Source organism: Rhipicephalus sanguineus, chromosome 4, assembly GCF_013339695.2.
Source record: "Rhipicephalus sanguineus isolate Rsan-2018 chromosome 4, BIME_Rsan_1.4, whole genome shotgun sequence".
NCBI lineage: Eukaryota > Metazoa > Arthropoda > Arachnida > Ixodida > Ixodidae > Rhipicephalus > Rhipicephalus sanguineus.
In genome coordinates this window covers 130,994,492-131,011,885 of record NC_051179.1, presented here as the reverse complement: position 1 = coordinate 131,011,885, position 17,394 = coordinate 130,994,492, and the positions used below count along the sequence as shown (strand labels likewise).

The window sequence follows — 17,394 nt, the reverse complement described above, 5'->3', positions numbered from 1 at the left end:
TCGTTTAGGGAATCTGCCACGGCCTCTCTGATTTGCTTGAAACACCTTCATTGAATAAAGTAGCCATGAGGAGATCGAACAGCGCCCAAGTATACCCAGACGGGCCGCCGTAAGTCAGTAAATCTTTCCTTAACTTACTCGCAATTATGCCCCTGAGGGCGAATACGCAAAGACACAATAAGGTGTGGAATGGTGCTTTTTTTTTTTGACAGCAGAGCTGTTATAGCTGAGGTTTGCCATGTGCCTTAGATAAAAAATTATCATCATCATTGAATCGGCAAGCGCTCATTCTGTACAGAGGGTTAACAATATTAGCTGAAACGTGCGGCCTCCGATCGGTGTTTGCCGCCCGTGTGTTCCCTTAATTTTAAGTGGCCCAGTGTGGTGAACAGTGGGAGTTACACCATTTCTGTGGCACATAGGCGCTATAGGAGAAAGCAATCACAGCCATGTATGATATAGTATAGTATAGTATGGTATAGTATAGTATAGTATAGTATAGTATAGTATAGTATAGTATAGTATAGTATAGTATAGTATAGTATAGCATAGTATAGTATGGTATAGTATACTACAGTATAGCATAGCATAGCATAGTATAGCATAGTATAGTATAGTATATGGTATAGCAAGGGGTGAGAAAGAGCGAGGTGAGAGGGTAAAAGCCTAGCCAAGTGAGGACCATCTAGTTGCCCTCCAGCAATGCTGCGACCCAGCCTGGCGCGACTTCATGCAAGCTGCGCTAAAGTTTTTTTGGGGAAAATATGTTATATATGAAAATACGTTATATATTTACGGTGAGTGTATAAAAATTTGCTCGATACTTTTTTTTCGCTTATTTATATTCTTTAGATATTTGAATTTGTCTGGTCAAATCCTGGCCCATACCACCGAGTGCGTACGTTTGACTGCCTTAAAGGTTAAGATGATCTTGATACACGAACTGTTTGAATTCACTGCAAACTTTGCTTGAGTTCCAAGTGAAATTGAAGCGCTAAAAGACGTAATGCAAGGGGTCGAATTAATTAAATACGGTCGAAATTGCTCTGGATTTTGTGAAGTGTGAACAGGAAACTGGGCCTTCCGTTTGAAGTAGAGCGATGTAAATGTCTCGCAGGTGATGTTCAGCCGTCGAAAATTACAGAAACCGCAGTCCTTTAATTTCTTCTTCTTCTCCTTCTTCTGGCTGTTGTACTCCTGAATGTCCATGGCGCATACTAACAGAGATGAGCTGACGCTTACGGTTTGGCTGGTTTATTAAGAAGAAGGATTAGGTGAATTAACCATTTGTAAGTTGTCACTTGCGAGTAAAGATTACGACTCTTCTTCGTCTCGTCCCTTCGAATATTCCGCGTTCTTTATATTGAGGGGCCGAGTAATCGATGTCCAGTGGCGGCGCTCCGGTGCGCGCCACGCGTTCGGTGCAAGCGACGCGTCACCATGGTAACGGCTGCCATGGTCCCAATCGCGTGCCTGGAGATTCCATCAGCGCTGCGCCGGCCTCGCCGGCCACGGTAAGTGGCGATTCTCCGCAGCTTTAGCATGTTAAGCTACCACGTGCGTATCGTTCTTTCGCGTTCCTCGCCTACGACTCGTCCGTCGCAATCAAGCTACACCCCACAAGCTCATTTGTTTTGAAGCCCCACTTTGCGAATCTGCACGGCCGGTGCCCTGTGGCAGCGTTATCGGGCTCCTCGTACTCCACTTGTGCACCATACGTAGGACGAGTGTTCGGCTTCGTCGTCATCTCTCACTTGTAAAATGCGTCGCTGGGAATGTCCATCGTGTAGGTGTGGCCGCGATCGCGACTGGCGTGGCACTGTCACGGCGGTGCCTGGGCGTAGAGACAAAATCGAATACTCGCACGTCTGTTGTATAAGAGGAAATTTAAGCGCAGAGCAGGGACCATGATTAGAGGTTTCGTGCAAAAGGCCGTACAGGCATAGGCGTGCGCAGCGTTCCTCATTAGGGGGGGCGAAGGTTCATCGCAGCGCCCCCCCCCCACCCTACAAAGTCCGTGTCAGGGGCAGATTTTGCGCCCCCCCCCTCTTAGGTGATTAGAAGGGTCAATGTACGGGGCAGATTTCGCGCCCCCCCTCTTATGTGATTAGGGGGGGGGCGCCCCCATGCCCCCCCCCCCTCCCTGTGCGCACGCCTATGCGTACAGGGAATGAGAAATGGCAAAATAGGAGGAAAGAACAGACTCGATTGTTGGGAAGTCGCATGCAGTCACCTACGAACAGTCGTGTCAGGGAACGACACTTGTTTACTTCGAACGATACAAAGCCAACGCATTTGTTAGGCATTTCTTGTACAAGAAGGTAAATCGTGCAGACACGGTGACACGGCAGACAACGCAATTGCGAGGTGACGCTTGCATTGTCTGTTTCTCTTCCGTTGTTCTTGTTACTCACTATGTTGTTCACTTCATTTTATGAATGCAGGCTAACGCGGTACGAACGCTCTGACAACCATGACTCAATGACACTTTAGAAGGATGAACTGTAGGGCGAGCTGGTACTTCATTATGAACGGCCAACTTGCCCTACAGTCCATGATGAATAGCCGATTTGTGATGAATGTACTGTGCGCGTTATAAAAAAAAAGAGAGAAAAGCAGACGACCATCGCCAGTCATAAGGTTCACGAAGGCTACTGCGCGCAGCTTGATTTGATGTTTCCCAGCGCACAGGCCCGTAGCCAGGGGGAGGGGGGCGGGGGGCCCGGGCCCCCCCGAAATTTTTATGATGCATGGTGTTTTACCGAAAATAAATAATGAAATAGGCGTTTTTCTCAAATAGTCAAGGCTTTCAGCAAGTGGGCCCCCCCTGAAAAAAATTCCTGGCTACGGGCCTGCCAGCGCAATCACCACATCGACATAAGCGACGCACACACAGCGCTGAACGTACGAATGGGCTTTATTCTCTTGCTCGCAGCTTATTCGCTTGGAACTCGCAGCCTTATTAGCTTGGAAGCACAAGTTAAGCTGCACAGACGCACTTGTCATCATGCTTCAAAATTCCTTGTTGCATTATTTAACAAGCGATCATATCTCTGTTTCTCGCAAATACACCTGTATAATTAAAAAGAGTCTGGCATCTACAACCCCTACAATGAAACCTCAGATGCCCACCCTTATAAAACTGGATTTAGACAGTCTACAGTTTGTCTAAAAACGGGTGTACACAGTCTATAGACTGTCTAAATACATTTTTGTAAGGGCTGACAGCTCTTTCTGAATTTTACTCATGTCCGTTAAAGGGACACTAAAGAGAAAAACGATTTTTCCCGTGCGAGTGAATTACCCTTTCACGCTACCAAAAGAAAAACCCTGGCCGCGAAAATAACCCTGGTAAGCGAGAAAACGCGGCAAAAAAAGTGCAGATGGCGATGATACATTGAAGTTCCTGCACCAACTCGCTGCGACGTCAGATTCTCACGGCGTCTACAAGGGCTTCGTAGTTCTTTACCGATAAAAATCAACTGCACTATCATCTTAGGGGGGCAGAGACCAAGTTTCGGCACATTTTGTAGAGCCAATTTAGTAAAAACACACAAAAAACACTTTGGAATCCGTGACGTGACGCCGACATCCACGTGCAGAGATTAAAGCGCGAAATTGAAAAATGAAGCTTTGACTTCATTTTCTACTGTATCAGTAAGCCTATGATGGCAAAATTAACAACAATATAGTTCTAGAAGGATATTTTATCCATCTAAATCGATTCCTTGTTTCACTTTCAAGACGTTTGTTCAGGCTCCTTACGGTTTGACCGACATGGTCGCTGTTCTACGACAGCGAAACGCGATACACACAGCTATCGTCGCACAGCACGAGCTTGTCTTTATGCGTTATGGTGCACCTCTAGTGCCATTCTAGTGTTCCTTGTCTGTCCTTGTGTTGTTTTGCGCTACAATTTTTTCTTCAGAAGTGCACCTCTGCCTGGCTTTGCGCCAGTATGCACCTGAGAGCACAATTTGGCCAGTCATAAGGCACATGTCTAGGCAAACGTAAAAAACGGAAGTTACACGAAAAGGAAGACAACTTTTCAGGCTTGTTTTTACACTAATCGCCGTTATCAAGACGCACTCGTACCAACTCATCCGACTTTATGTTCTCCTTTGTCTAGAGCCAGCGGTATTTAGGTTTGCGCATGTTCAGCAGTTGCTGACTCCTGATTTGAACTTGTGTTGAAGCAACGGAAAAGGACAGGTTGGAGAAAGGCTGTGCCAAAAACGGCGTTGTCGTTTTTTCCATTTTCTCTTTTGTTCCATCGTGCTCTTACTACTCGGGTCATAAACCGACCAGCCCAAATGTGTAGGCTTCCGGTTTTGGCTTGCGCGGCGACTGCAGGACACCAGCATGCAGCAGGGTCCGGAGCCGGCCGCCTCTGACGCTGAAGGGTCAGTGGAGCCAGTGGTGTCGCTGCACAGATTCCAGTTCCACAGCCGCTGCCAGAAAATCGACTGGCGCAAGATCGGTGAGTTTCTGGCCTAAATAAGTATAGCGATGCGGGCGAGTTGGTTCATGGTGCAAATGAGCAGCGCGACGCACTGGAGTGCGGAAATGCAGGTAAGGGAGGACAGAGGAAGCGAAAGAGTGACAAACACGAGCACTCCACCAACTGAGTTTGTTGGTTACAGTTGCATATACAGTAAAAGCTCGTTAATGCGACACTCGTTAATTCGGAAAATCGGGTAATTCAGACGTGCTCTCAGGTCCCGGCCAGCATATACATAGTTCAATGGCATCAAGCTATCGTTAATTTGGTCATATTTGGCCGCAATCCGGTTAATTCGGACGATCCTCGAAGCGTGCCAAGCACGAAGCGCCACAAATATGCGACGCAAGGCAGTGAAAACTGCGTTCGCGGAGAGCCTAAATGGCCGCGGGCATTCAGGAAGACGCCGTCGCCATCTGCAGTCACGTTGTTTGTACGTTAACAAGGTATGGATTCAGAGCACGTTTCGGCTGGAGATACGGAGTCTTGAGCCGCGATCACATTGTGAACGAAGTCGCAAATGACGAAAATTGCGGCTTTTGCACTGCTCATATGCAAAGTGATTACTGGCTTTATGTATTCCTTAAGAAAATGAAAGTGCATTTATTAAACAGACATTTATGTTTTCTTGATGCTTTCGATAAATCGGCATTCGGTTAATTCGGACAGTTTTTTCCGGTCCTGTCAAATGCGAATTAACGAGCTTTTGCTATATCGAGATGCATATACACACAAACAGATGCATATATACGCGCGATAACATGGATGTCAAACATGGCGTTGGAAACACGTGCCATGTTCAGTTACTAGATGATATCATTGCCAAACACTGTCAGAAGCACCAGTCGCCTCACCTTGCTGGTTCATCACCTTGCCGACGTGACTCGTATCTATGGCAGAGAGTTTCACAATCACATCATGTTGTAACTGTATGTCACACGTGCTTCCCTACGCCACTTTCGACATCTATCTTATCTCGTATAATATGTGTGTATCTGTTTTGGGACCAGTAAAATAACTTCATAGTCGGTGACCGTGTTTGCCGTTCTTTTGTTTTCCCACTCCTCCCTTACCTGCATTTCCGCATTTCTGTGCTTCGTGTTGCCCTGTTCTTCCGTATTTTCATTTTGCCTCTTCATGGAATGATGCACTGCCGTCGACTTGTAGAGACACCACGAAGTTGTACTGTCACCAAGTACGCCACAACCAGTTCGGTGTACTGCTCAGTAGAATGTTATATCAGCACTTTTATGGAGCAGTAAATGCGCGCACCTCAATTATCTTAATTCATTTATAAGAGCAGTAGGCTAATTAATGGTACAGCCACGGCACAGAACAAGTAATCAAGCCATCCATTAAACAGAGCACTTGAGGACGCGTACGAATTTGCCATATGTAACATCCTAACTGAACTGAACCTTTATTTTCATGTGTCGTACATGAAATATGGCGGCAGTAAAGCTAAGCTGCGCATTAAAGCAGTTGGGCCAGCTTTCAAAAAGAAAAAGAAAGCAGACATGAAATAATAAATATGATATACACTACTACAACAACAACAACAACTACTACTACTACTACTACTACTGCTAATAATAATAATAATAATAATAATAATAATAATAATAATAATAATAATAATAATAATAATAATAATAATAATAATAATAATAATAATAATAATAATAATAATAATAATAATAATAATAATAATATAGGTGAAGTCACACAAACTTGGAGTTTCTCAATTGTATAAAAAGCCTCTGAGGCGCAGACACTCAGCCGAGTGTAGTCACACGGATACTCCATCGTGAGCGTGCTGCCGAAATCTAGGTGGGCCACCCTCGCTACCAAGCTGGCGCGTCCACTTCAGCTTCTCTCCATGCTTCTTTGGCACTGGATAGAAGTATTCTATATACAAAGGGAGAGAACATAAGGGAGCATTGTGCACGTATATGTACACAGGCAGCTTGTACGCTTGCCTCAGAAGTGACCATAGGTCGGCAAAAAAATTGGAACTCACTCAGACTCACTCAAGAAATATATTTTGCCCTGAGAGCTCAGTCCGACTCAGACTCACCGAAATTTTCCTCAACCGGACTCACTCGGCCCCAAACTCATCAACATATCGCTCAGCCGGATTTACCCCGAACTCAGACTCACGGCTTGACCTGAGACTGAGTGAGCCTGAGTGATTCGACTCGTGAGTCCGCTGGCGTAAAATTAGCTTTTCCGATCATGTTGTAAATGCTGTTTAACGCCAATATCTCACATAATCGGGGCTCTGCAATACGCTTTTTTTATCTTGTACCTTGAAATACGAGTTATCAGTGATTACAATCCAGTAAAGACGTTTTTTTATGAAATATGCGACTCACACGAGATTAGGAAAAATTTGCAGCGCAAAATAACACAAGGACGAGAAGGGAGGACACAGCACGTGCGCTGCAAATTTTTCGTAATGTCTTATCAACAAGGCCGATTTTCTCCCCTTGTGCAGTTCACACGAGATATTTCTATCAAAACGTCTCGTGAAAGAGTTCGCGGGGGGAGGTCATGCAACCCGCCCCCTATGCCCCCCCCCCCTCTAACTCACGCCTCTGATCAATAAACACTGAGGTGGCGCATGAACGCAAGTGCGTTGAGATATGTGGAAATAGACTTGAGTATAAACGTAAACTGATATAAGACTGATAGTAATGCTGATAGGTGAACAGATTGGACCATAGTTCGGCAATAAAAGGTGGCGATCACTCTGACTGACTCAAGAAATGTATTTTGAGCTTTGGGCTCACTCGGACTCAGACTCACCAATATTTTGCTCAACTGGACTCACTCGGATTTAGACTCACTAAAATTTTCCTCAAGCAGACTCACTCGGACTCAAACTCACCGAAAGATTACACACCGGGACTCACTCACACTGAGACTCACGGCTCGATCTGAGTCTGAGTGAGTCTGAGTGAGTCGACTCATGAGGGAGTTTGCTGGCCTACGGAAGTGACTACCAAAAAAATCGTCACAGTTTTTGTTTCGAGGCTAAAGCAATGAATGCGATGATAACAAGCTGGAATATTGTACGAAATAAAGCTAGGAGCTAACGACTTTAGCACCGGACCTGGTGCAACTCAACGGAGCGCTGTCAGGAAGGACCGCGGCGGCTGCAACGAGCGAAGCGACCTTCGTGCTGTCCATTGCTTCAACGTAAACTGAGCGTTGAGACCAGAGTACGTACTATAGTGTGAGCCGTCTAGTGGCCTCTTTCAAGATAGGGCGCGCGCTACCGCGGCCAAGCTCAAAGTGCGCAGTTTCTGCAGGAGCCACGCAGCCTCCACCCTCCGCAACCTCCCTATCCTCCCCATAGGCCTTTGGCGTCCTCCATCGCGTTTGCTGTTCTCTTGAGCCGCGATCGTCGGCTGCCTTCGCCCGCTTTCACTCGCACACAGAAAAGACGTCGCGCGGGCAGGTATCATCGCCCTTGGACTTAGTACAGAAGCTCGCAAAGACGGCAACGCTGACATCGACTAGTGTGCCTCGATTGCGGAGCGGTGAGGTGCCGTGAGCACAAATATGGCACCCGCACCGTAGGAGACAGCGCAGATGTCCTCACCATATAAATCGGAGAAAGCGCGCATCAAGGCACCCTAGCATCGACGCCAAAAATGCGCCTTCAGTGTTTATGCGATTGTTATTGGAATGAAAGCGTGTAATTCTGCCTGGAATATTTAGTGTTAGGCGGGCCGATTGAACACCGGGCTACATGCAGTGCGAAGACCGGATGTTCGAACGGGCAGGACAAAGCTATAACTATGAACTAAAATTTGAACCTTGGTCCTTGGGAATATGTGTGCCGTATGTTAAAAAGAGTAAAAAAGAAAGAGTTCTCGAAGCACGTTTTGAGACGATATTTTTCGGAAAGGCGTCTTTCTGAATCGCTTTAGCGTCGTGAAACGAATAACGAAGGACGTTAAGTGGGGCGGATAGCTATGCAATTGTAGCACAAAGACTGCTAACAAACATGCTGAACTTGACGCACCATGTGCAGCGGCTGTGGACGTGGACCAGGTGGCTCGCGAGGTCGACGTGAACGCGCTGCAGAAGAATGTCACCCACCTCACCTTCTGCGACATCGACCACGAGCTGGTACGCGGCGTTCGCTTCATTCTGTATCTGGCTCTCATACGTGTCACGAGAATGCCGTTGAATGAGCGTACAGCAGCGTGCGAACACTCGGCGTAATCACGTTCCGTGTCTCGACACGGGCATCTCAGAAGTAACGAAGGATACACTGGTCGTAGAGAACATGTTTATTTTTCTTCACGTTTATATCGCAATACATTACATTGCGGTTAGACTACAGTGTCCTACATGCACAGTACTGGAGGCACCATGCAGTGCGCGACGGCCGTCTACAGAGAACGGTTGTCAGCGCCAACGAAACGATATGGAGAATGAGAGGTAAAGGTTTTGAGGTAGTGGACGTAAACAGGTCGTGTGCTTTCCATAGAGACAGAATTCACTTGGATCTCACGCTTGGTAATGAAGTGTGGACTACAGTATTAAGCCCAGGTGATCTATACGACAAAATAAATAACGGAAAACGTCGTAGTATTTTAAATAATTAACCTCGGTACCTCTTTCCGGGAACCAATCTTGGTTACAGTGCCCACAGTTTCGATGCGCATTATATCACGATACACTGATTCCCTCTGTCGTGCGATCGCCAGCGCTACCAGATAATGCGCGCAGTCATCGTCTTTATGTGTGTGTCAAAAATTCCATCCTGCCCGTTTTAATATATATACTGCCATTCCTTTCCGACTTCTCATGACGCCGTTATGGTGTCACTGACGCCGTTCCGATATCCTGAGTCGGACTTGTACAAAATTATACTGCCGAAGTGCTTCCCATCCTTTCAGATGTCATCCTGTTGGTTGCGAAAAGCGAGCTGTTGATTTTGGCCAAAATTAAATCTACTTTTCATAATATGTAGATGTGCGCAATTATCAGAGAAGTGCCGGAGTCTGATTACAAATACGACATTGTGTGTGTGTGTGTGTGTGTGTGTGTGTGTGTGTGTGTGTGTGTGTGTGTGTGTGTGTGTGTGTGTGTGTGTGTGTGTGTGTGTGTGTGTGTGTGTGTGTGTGTGTGTGTGTGTGTGTTTTAGTGACTAAATCATAATTGAGTTGGTCGATGCAGTTCGTGCACATTAGATAATATCCTACTGCACAGACCTCACTCCATGACGCTTCTCATGCAGGAAGGAACGTCAGTAGACCCCAACTTCATCAAGTTGTTCAAGCTTGCGCAACTCTGCATTGAATACCTCATGGTAGGTGACGCATATGCGGCTGAATTTTCGTTTCATTAAAAAAAATTCTGGAGGAGACTCTAATCATTGTCTTAGGTGCCTGATAGTGGCACTCACACATGGGTGTTCATATACCCAGGTGTATTTCTTGGGTGAAGTATGCGCTTCGCGCGCTGCCGTAGCTGATCTCGGAGGCCATGTAGAAAGAGACGCGTGGTTGAGACCTGCTCCGCCAGGTGTCCGAAACGATCCCAGCTGCTGAGAATCTTTCAGTGAACTTAATTTTCATTAATTGTCCTGGCAGTCAATTGGCCCTTGTCTTAAAATGAAGTTTTGCTCCGATATCATGTTTATCGAATATAACTCTTAATTTGAATCAGAACCGTCGATTTCTATTTTGTAGATAGCCTTTTATGAATACGAGGAAAACCGGAGAGAAGTACTCGACCGGGTATGATCGCGCCGAAATGAGGCAAGCCTCACCTTGTTCGGCAGCGCACCCAGATGCAGCCCTTCATTTTTCTAGGAACTCTAATACACTATCGATAACACTCACTTAACAGTGTTTGACATGCTGTACTTTTACGTGACGCTGAACAGCTAGAGCACATATGTCTAGCAGAGAGCTCTTTTCGAGTTCAAAAAATTGAAACCTTAAACTACATTATATTCAACATGCAGATGTTGAATATCGCTTTGAGGGTTCCTTTAAGACACACGGCTATTTACAATTACTTGTATCGTTGGTTCGGCAATTTCGTCACGATTCATGATCGTCTGAGAAGGGAAACGAAAAACAATGAAAGAGTTTCGTGTAGGTTGTTAATCGAACTGTCATCAGGAGTGTTCTTCGCGCAGGTCATCATAGTGTATTCCGCCTCGGTGCGCCTCCGATCATTCTGCGCGCGTGCCGTGCCCGGTGTCTCTCTCAAAGAAACATGCTATCCTAACACTTTGTTGGTATGACATCATGAGGCTTTTAGAACATGGACTAAGAAGGACGTTACACACAGGCGCTAACTTTCAACGATGTTTAATACGAGCCAGGAGACCCAATATATAGACAACATTTTCGCGTATCATACATGCGCTGTTTGCAAAAAAAAAAAAAAGAACATGTCACTATGCAGATAGGATAACTATCTGCGGGAAAGGGCAACTGATGGTTTCGACACACATCTATCCCAGAGCCTATCAATCATTTGTGCTTCGATAATTTCACGAGTTGACTTTCCCCGGGCTCTGGCCGCGATTGAGCAGCCCCGGTATGCAGGGGCACACATGGTGTCGTCGCCGTCATCCTCACAGGCGACAGCGTTATTGGCATGCCTTCAGTGAGCGTCGAGGAACCCACCCCGCTTTTCTTCTACGTCATATCGGTGTTCCTTCAGGCGCTTGTTGATGCACCTTGCGCTTTGCCCAACATAATCCTATTTGCGTAATGATATGTCAATTTTTTATTTTGCAAACAGCGCATGCATGTATATGATAATCTATGCGAAAATGTTGTTTGTATATTGGGGTTCCTGGCTAGTAATAAAAATGGTTGCAAGTTAGCGTCTGTGCGTGTCACGTCCTTCTTCGTCCTCGCCTTTCCAAGAGCTAAGAGCCTTATGATATATGTGCTTGCTGTGTCCATTATTAATCAATGTCGCGGCTTTTTTGTGCTGCTTTGTCTTTGCCGTGGGCCCTATGGTATGCATTTAGAGTTTCTCACGACCGTCCCCCCAAAAGAAAAAAGAACAATGCGACAGAACTCCTATCTCACGATTACTGTCGAGGCTAATTCGATGAACATTTAAAAATAATTTAGAGACACATTGCAATACCACCGCCGAAACACGCGCATATGGTCATTGTAGAGGAAGAAATAAATCTTACTTCTGCAGCCCAATAGGGAGCACGGCGCAGCGAAACCTCTGGGAATCGTGAGCTGTAGTTGAGCTCCTCTCTCACGCTTTTCTCTGGAGAACCTGTGCCATCTAACGGCACTCCCGCGAAGTATCCCTCCTTTTGAGTGGCCTCGAAGTCTCGAGGTAATAGGAGTGCGTGCTTAAACAAATACACCAAGGAAGATTTTTTTTAAAATTTAATGTCTTTTCACGTTCTTTCTTCTTGTTTTTCTAGAAGCCACGACTTCTCACTTCACCTATAGCTTAATATATACGATTGTGAGTAATTATTAGGGGCCGATATAGGTGCTAGTTAGAGCTTGTCGTTGCCTTTGTCTTCGTGTACTCGTTAAAGTTCACGCGTCTGTCACTTCACGATACAAGAACGACTAGCCAAATCCGCCACATGACTCCTATATTGCGCTGGTTCAAGTCGATATTCATACTGACACATAAATTACACGAGAAAGGTTATACAAATAAAGTTTCCAAAGATACAAGAAAGGACATAAAAAAAAGTTTCCACAGTTGGAAAACTGCAGTGGGGGGTCTCTTTGTTATCGGTTACCAAATAAATATAGCTAAAAGGGCGTCGATTTCAATTAGAGAAACATACAAAGCGGTTATTCAATTAATAAAATGTTTAAACAGTACATATTAGCGCAACACTTCAGAACAGAGAAAGAATACGAGGAGAAAAATACGACGAGGAAGAGTGTACAATGTAATAATATAAGCTCTCAGCGAACGCTCGTACGATGATAATGTTAGTGAAGATTTCACTTAAACAGGCAAGTTATTCCACATTTTCGCACTGGAAAAATGAAAAGTTAGTTTGCCGTAGTTGGTACGTGACATTGGAGGCTTTGCAAAGATAAGCTAGTAATGTGAGGATTAACAATGTTGTTGCTACCAATAACAACAATTAATAATAGGACTAAGGCGATAAATAACAATGCTGTGGTAACACCAGATGTGGTAGTTTGTTGCGAGTATTTTATTATTTATTTATTTATTTATTTCCAATACCTCAAAGGCCCCTGTTTAGGGGCTTTACATGAGAGGTACGTGGGCAACAATTTAACGTAGGACAGGTTTTACAACATCTTCTTTGCAATGTATCGAGCTGGAGTGGTGCACGGTGTTGGCAGGAAGAGCTAGCGTTCCAGTTCTTGGGGTCGCGCACGAAAAAGGAAGATGAATGAGCCACTGTCCGAGCATGGGGCGGGTTACCGGCTCCGGTGTGGTTGAGTCCGCTAGGATGGCGATGAACTGAAATGACCACAGATGTACGAGGGGTGATAAAATTTATGAATAAGGCAAAGCCGAGCGACGTTACGACGAAGAGCAAGGTTTTGGAGCGGTAAAAATTTTAATCGGTGAAAACAGAGGTCACGTGAGTGTTACTAGGAGCCAATGTGACGGTACGAACGGCGTTACTTTAGATGTGTTGTAATGGGGCTGAATGACAACAACATGCGAGATCACAGAAGCTGATTCAACAATTTAAATGAGTAAAGATGACGTCATAGCAAATATGTCGATAGAGTATATTTTTGAAAGTAATGTTTAGCCACGGCCGCTACATAAGTTTTTTTTATGTAGCGGCCGTGGTTTAGCATAAGTAGCGTGATGCCTTAAGCGATCCTGTTCTTCCGTAGGCTGATATTTGTTACAAATTTTATTATGGACATTCGTTAAATCGTATCCGCCAAGTGCAAGAATCGTATATGATAGCAGGATTGTTCAATGCATTTTAGAAGGACTCTGCTAATACTCTGGAAGCTCATTTATCGAGCATTGTGTACGGACAGTTCTTGATAAAATGACTGTTGCCGGCAGTATTCGCAGGACATTCTACTCCAGTCGCTGACCGACACCGAGGACCAACTGGCGGAGGCGATGCAGGCGCTGGAAGAGGAGCGCAAGTTCCGCATTTGCGACCAGGAGGCCATACGTGAACTGCAGCGTGAGAACCGCAAGCGACGCCGCATCATCGAAAACCAGCAGCTGGAGATGTTGCGCTCTGACCGCTTCGCACCCACGGGAGCAGTTGCGTATCTTTATGCACACTCTCTTGAAGGACGCTGTTTGGGATACCTTGGACTATTCGTTGTCATATAATAGCGCGTACAGCACCAACTGCTTCAGAGTGATAGGCCTAGACCTCCGGGTATAAACCCGATAAACAATCATGTGCATGCGTTTGACCTTGAAGCTCAGCCAACGTCAATTTCGTTTTCTTCCTCCTTACACATGCGTCGTGATAGATTTTCTTTCTTTTATTTGGCGCCACTGCGCATGTCCGTCATAGTAACGGACATGCGCAGTGGCGGTTTGTTCTCCTTATCCTGCGGGCGCGCTCACATGGAGTTCTCAAATCCTGTCACGTGACTCCCGCTCCGGCAATGCGAAGAGAAATGTGAACAGCGTGCCGCTGCTTGCCGCGCGGGACACTGCCGCGACATGATTTCCGCGGTTGCTGCTGCTATCGCCCGAAAAGCTTAGTGTGACAGCGTTCGACCAGATTTGTTTCTCCCTTGAAGACGGCGCATTGAAAGTGGAAGCAACTATACATATAATATATTCGGTGCTTATTTTGGGAGTCAACGTGCCGCCCATTCTACCTGCAGGTATGGCACGTGGTAACCTCGATATTACTACGGGCCTGGAGAGGCAGATTTAGCTTATCGATTTCATGCTCAGCCAGTGCCTCCTAAATGATAAGCAGGCGTTGGCTCAGCTCAGGCACATGCATAGTACAGCAGTCGTCCACAGCTTCTCGCTGGAACGCCAGTGCTCTGTTGCAAAACGCTCGTGGAGGTCGCGGAAAGCGTGCCTTGATCCTCACTCTGCTACCGGTAGGCTAAGCGGAGGGTGACGGTGCATTAGCTAGGATTCATGCCATTTTGCTGCCGTGCTAACCAGGCTGTTACACTCGTGACGAGGTAATATTCCGCCATCTTGTCAACCCTAACAGGCTCGCCCGGTTGTTACTCCGATTGTCTCTAAAGTCAAGCGTGAAGGAACTCGAGATCAGGCCGTAGAAGCGCTTATCCAAACTGAGAAAGGAATCGCGGTGAATTCAATCGGAACCTTTCATGATTGAGTCGACGTGGTGACAAAGGGTGATGACGTCGGCCAGTGATAGCGTTCCTGCATTTTGCTCGTATTAGAGCATATAGGAAAGCTGCGGCTGGGCCAAAGCTAAAGTTTACGCTTACGCTGAATTTCTGACATTGGGCGGATTATTGAATGACCCCGGCAAGGAGAACCAGTTGAGCCTCTTCGGATGGCGCCACACACCGAGGACACCGCATACTACAGCAGAGAGCAACACAATTTACCGCAGCTCAGCCGCTTCGCTCACGCCTAAGGGTTGATACAGCGATCCATCGAATTGTGTGTCCGGCTTTTGCGGGCTCAAGAGGACTTACAGCTTCGTCAGTTGGAAGAGCTGAGTTATTGCAAGAAATCCGGGGTAAATCCCCCAACGACAAAGAAACGATAAACACAGGATGAACGCTTTCTCGAAACTGAAATGTTTATTGAATTGCACAGCTTTGAGTGCAAAAAATACTAGTGCCACACAAGCGCTTCCACGAGAAAAGCCGACCGAAACGAAAGCCAATATAGTGCATATTTTGCATACATTGGTTTTCATCAATTTTCGCGCGAAAGCGCATGCGCAGACCTCGTTTACGATTTACGCGCATTGGTTTTCATCAATTTGCGCACGCGCAGACTTCGTTTACGATTTTCGCGCTGAAAGACGGACGGTGCAGTAAATACTTCATTTTAGAGTAAGCGCTTGAGCAGTGTTTATCCTTCATTAAATGTCCTCGTCGACATTGTGCTATAGGCATTCGACAATCTTGCGGAGTCGATCAGTCTGCGTTAACGGGAACGATTACGCGAAGCACATCCACCGTACAGACGTGTCTGAAGTGCGGATACCTGTTCGCCTTAGTTCAGCATTGTCTTGTGTTGCCGCAGCCTTGCCCGTACTGCCGCAAGGTGTTCGTCAGCCTGGCGTACCTGCAAGCGCACGTGGTGCGACGGCACCCGGACAAGCCCGCGCCGACTGAGGACGCTCTGCTGGCGCAGTGGCAGCGAGTGGCCACTGGCACGGCGCTGCCAACGGCGACCGAGTTGAACCGGGGCTTGCAGGAACTCAGGGGCCTCCTGCTGCAGAAAGAAGACGGGCCCGACCACGCCGAGGACAAAGTGAGCGCAGCATGGAAAAAACGATCGCTGCGCTGCTGTGCACATTCGTAATAACGAAACAACGTATAGTGCGAAAAGGGGCCGCCCCCGAAATCGTGCGGAAGCGTGTAAATTGCATCAGCTTCGTAATTAACGCAAGCATGGCGCGCGATGGTTTTCAGTACGATTCGATATGTGCGGAAATATTCACCTCATCGTTCAGGGGGGCTACGTGGATTTTCTAAGTGACTTAGACTTGATCTGTGAAGCTGATTTAAGCTAGAACGATCTGCTCGGGTACTCCTTCCTTATCAAATGCAACCAACCACGTGACATCGCTGCGTTTGCCAATGTGCGCTGCATCAAAGCAGGTCAATGAAGGGTGGAGATTTTGGGAGCGTTCATAATAGTTCATGTTAAAAATACTAACATCGCGACAGGCACCAAAGAAGAATTAAGAACGCCTCGCCCGCGCCCTTCCCCGCCACCCCCGACACCCACAAAAAAAAAAAAACAGTTTTTCTCTCACCTCTGTGCTTGTGCTTTTTCCTCAGAGTCTTTGTGCGCGTCCATGCATACATCTGTGTTATTTTCAGTCATGAACGCAATTGACCAGTATAAATTTCTTGTGCTGGCTGCTGTAACCTTGGTGGCGCCGAAGCAGTGTTTCACTGCTCCTGCCGAGTTGTTCATCTTGACTATGCACATAACAACGTGGAAATGTTTAATGGATCACTGCGTGTTCAAGTCCATACAACGCTACATTTGAAAACTGAGGCGCAGATGTTCACGCAGTTCGAACAGCAATAACCGCAGTCGTAACCACAGGTACCCTCGATTTTCTCTCATCATTGGCAGCTGCTCTTCCGCGACGAACTGCTCTGTCGGCTGGACGAGCTTCAGCGAAAGTGCGACAGCCTGGCGGTGGGTGGTCGCAAGCTAGGCTCGGCGGGTGCTGCTGCCGGCGAGGCGAGTCCCTGGGAGCTGTCGGTCGATCCCCCCGGCTCGTTCTCCGAGGGGCAGGCGGCGCTGGCCAGCCTTTCCCAACAGCTGATCCAACAGAAGGATGAAGTGAGCCGCCTTCTCGCGCAGCAGGAACGACTCTTCCTGCAGCGCATGGACGCGCTCGCCAAGGACGTCGTGGCGCTCGCCAAGGTACGTACTCTCCGTAGTGTGATCACGCGTTCTCTACAGCGGCAAAAACCTATACTGGGCTTGCAGTTCCACACTGTTTGAACAGTATCCTTAGCCACTTTATCGAAACTAGTGAAAATGAATTGATAGCCTCGCAATTTTAATTCGGTGTTACCTCCTTTGTTTTCTTATTTAAATGAGGTGCCAGTATGCTTCTAGTAAAAAAAAATATTTGTTAATTTTTTGTTTTTTTTTACTTGTACTAAATCTCTGTTTTACCTTGTCCACCTATTATGATTCCTGTGGGAGTGGCAGTATGTATAAATAAAATTAAATCAGAAGATTACGGTGAC

The 17,394-nt window shown here is 46.5% G+C and overlaps 1 protein-coding gene across 1 annotated transcript in view; it reads left to right on the top strand.

Moving 5' to 3' along the window:
- Positions 1-1,382: 1,382 nt before the first annotated feature.
- LOC119391595 (cilium assembly protein DZIP1L) overlaps positions 1,383-17,394 on the top strand; it is a 56,660-nt gene continuing 40,648 nt past the window's right edge. Inside the window, exons 1-7 of the mRNA XM_037659267.2 lie at positions 1,383-1,514; positions 4,354-4,480; positions 8,544-8,641; positions 9,759-9,830; positions 13,544-13,753; positions 15,698-15,928; positions 16,766-17,062. Coding sequence (XP_037515195.2) covers positions 1,383-1,514; positions 4,354-4,480; positions 8,544-8,641; positions 9,759-9,830; positions 13,544-13,753; positions 15,698-15,928; positions 16,766-17,062 — 1,167 coding nt within the window. The remainder of the gene's footprint in view (positions 1,515-4,353; positions 4,481-8,543; positions 8,642-9,758; positions 9,831-13,543; positions 13,754-15,697; positions 15,929-16,765; positions 17,063-17,394) is intronic.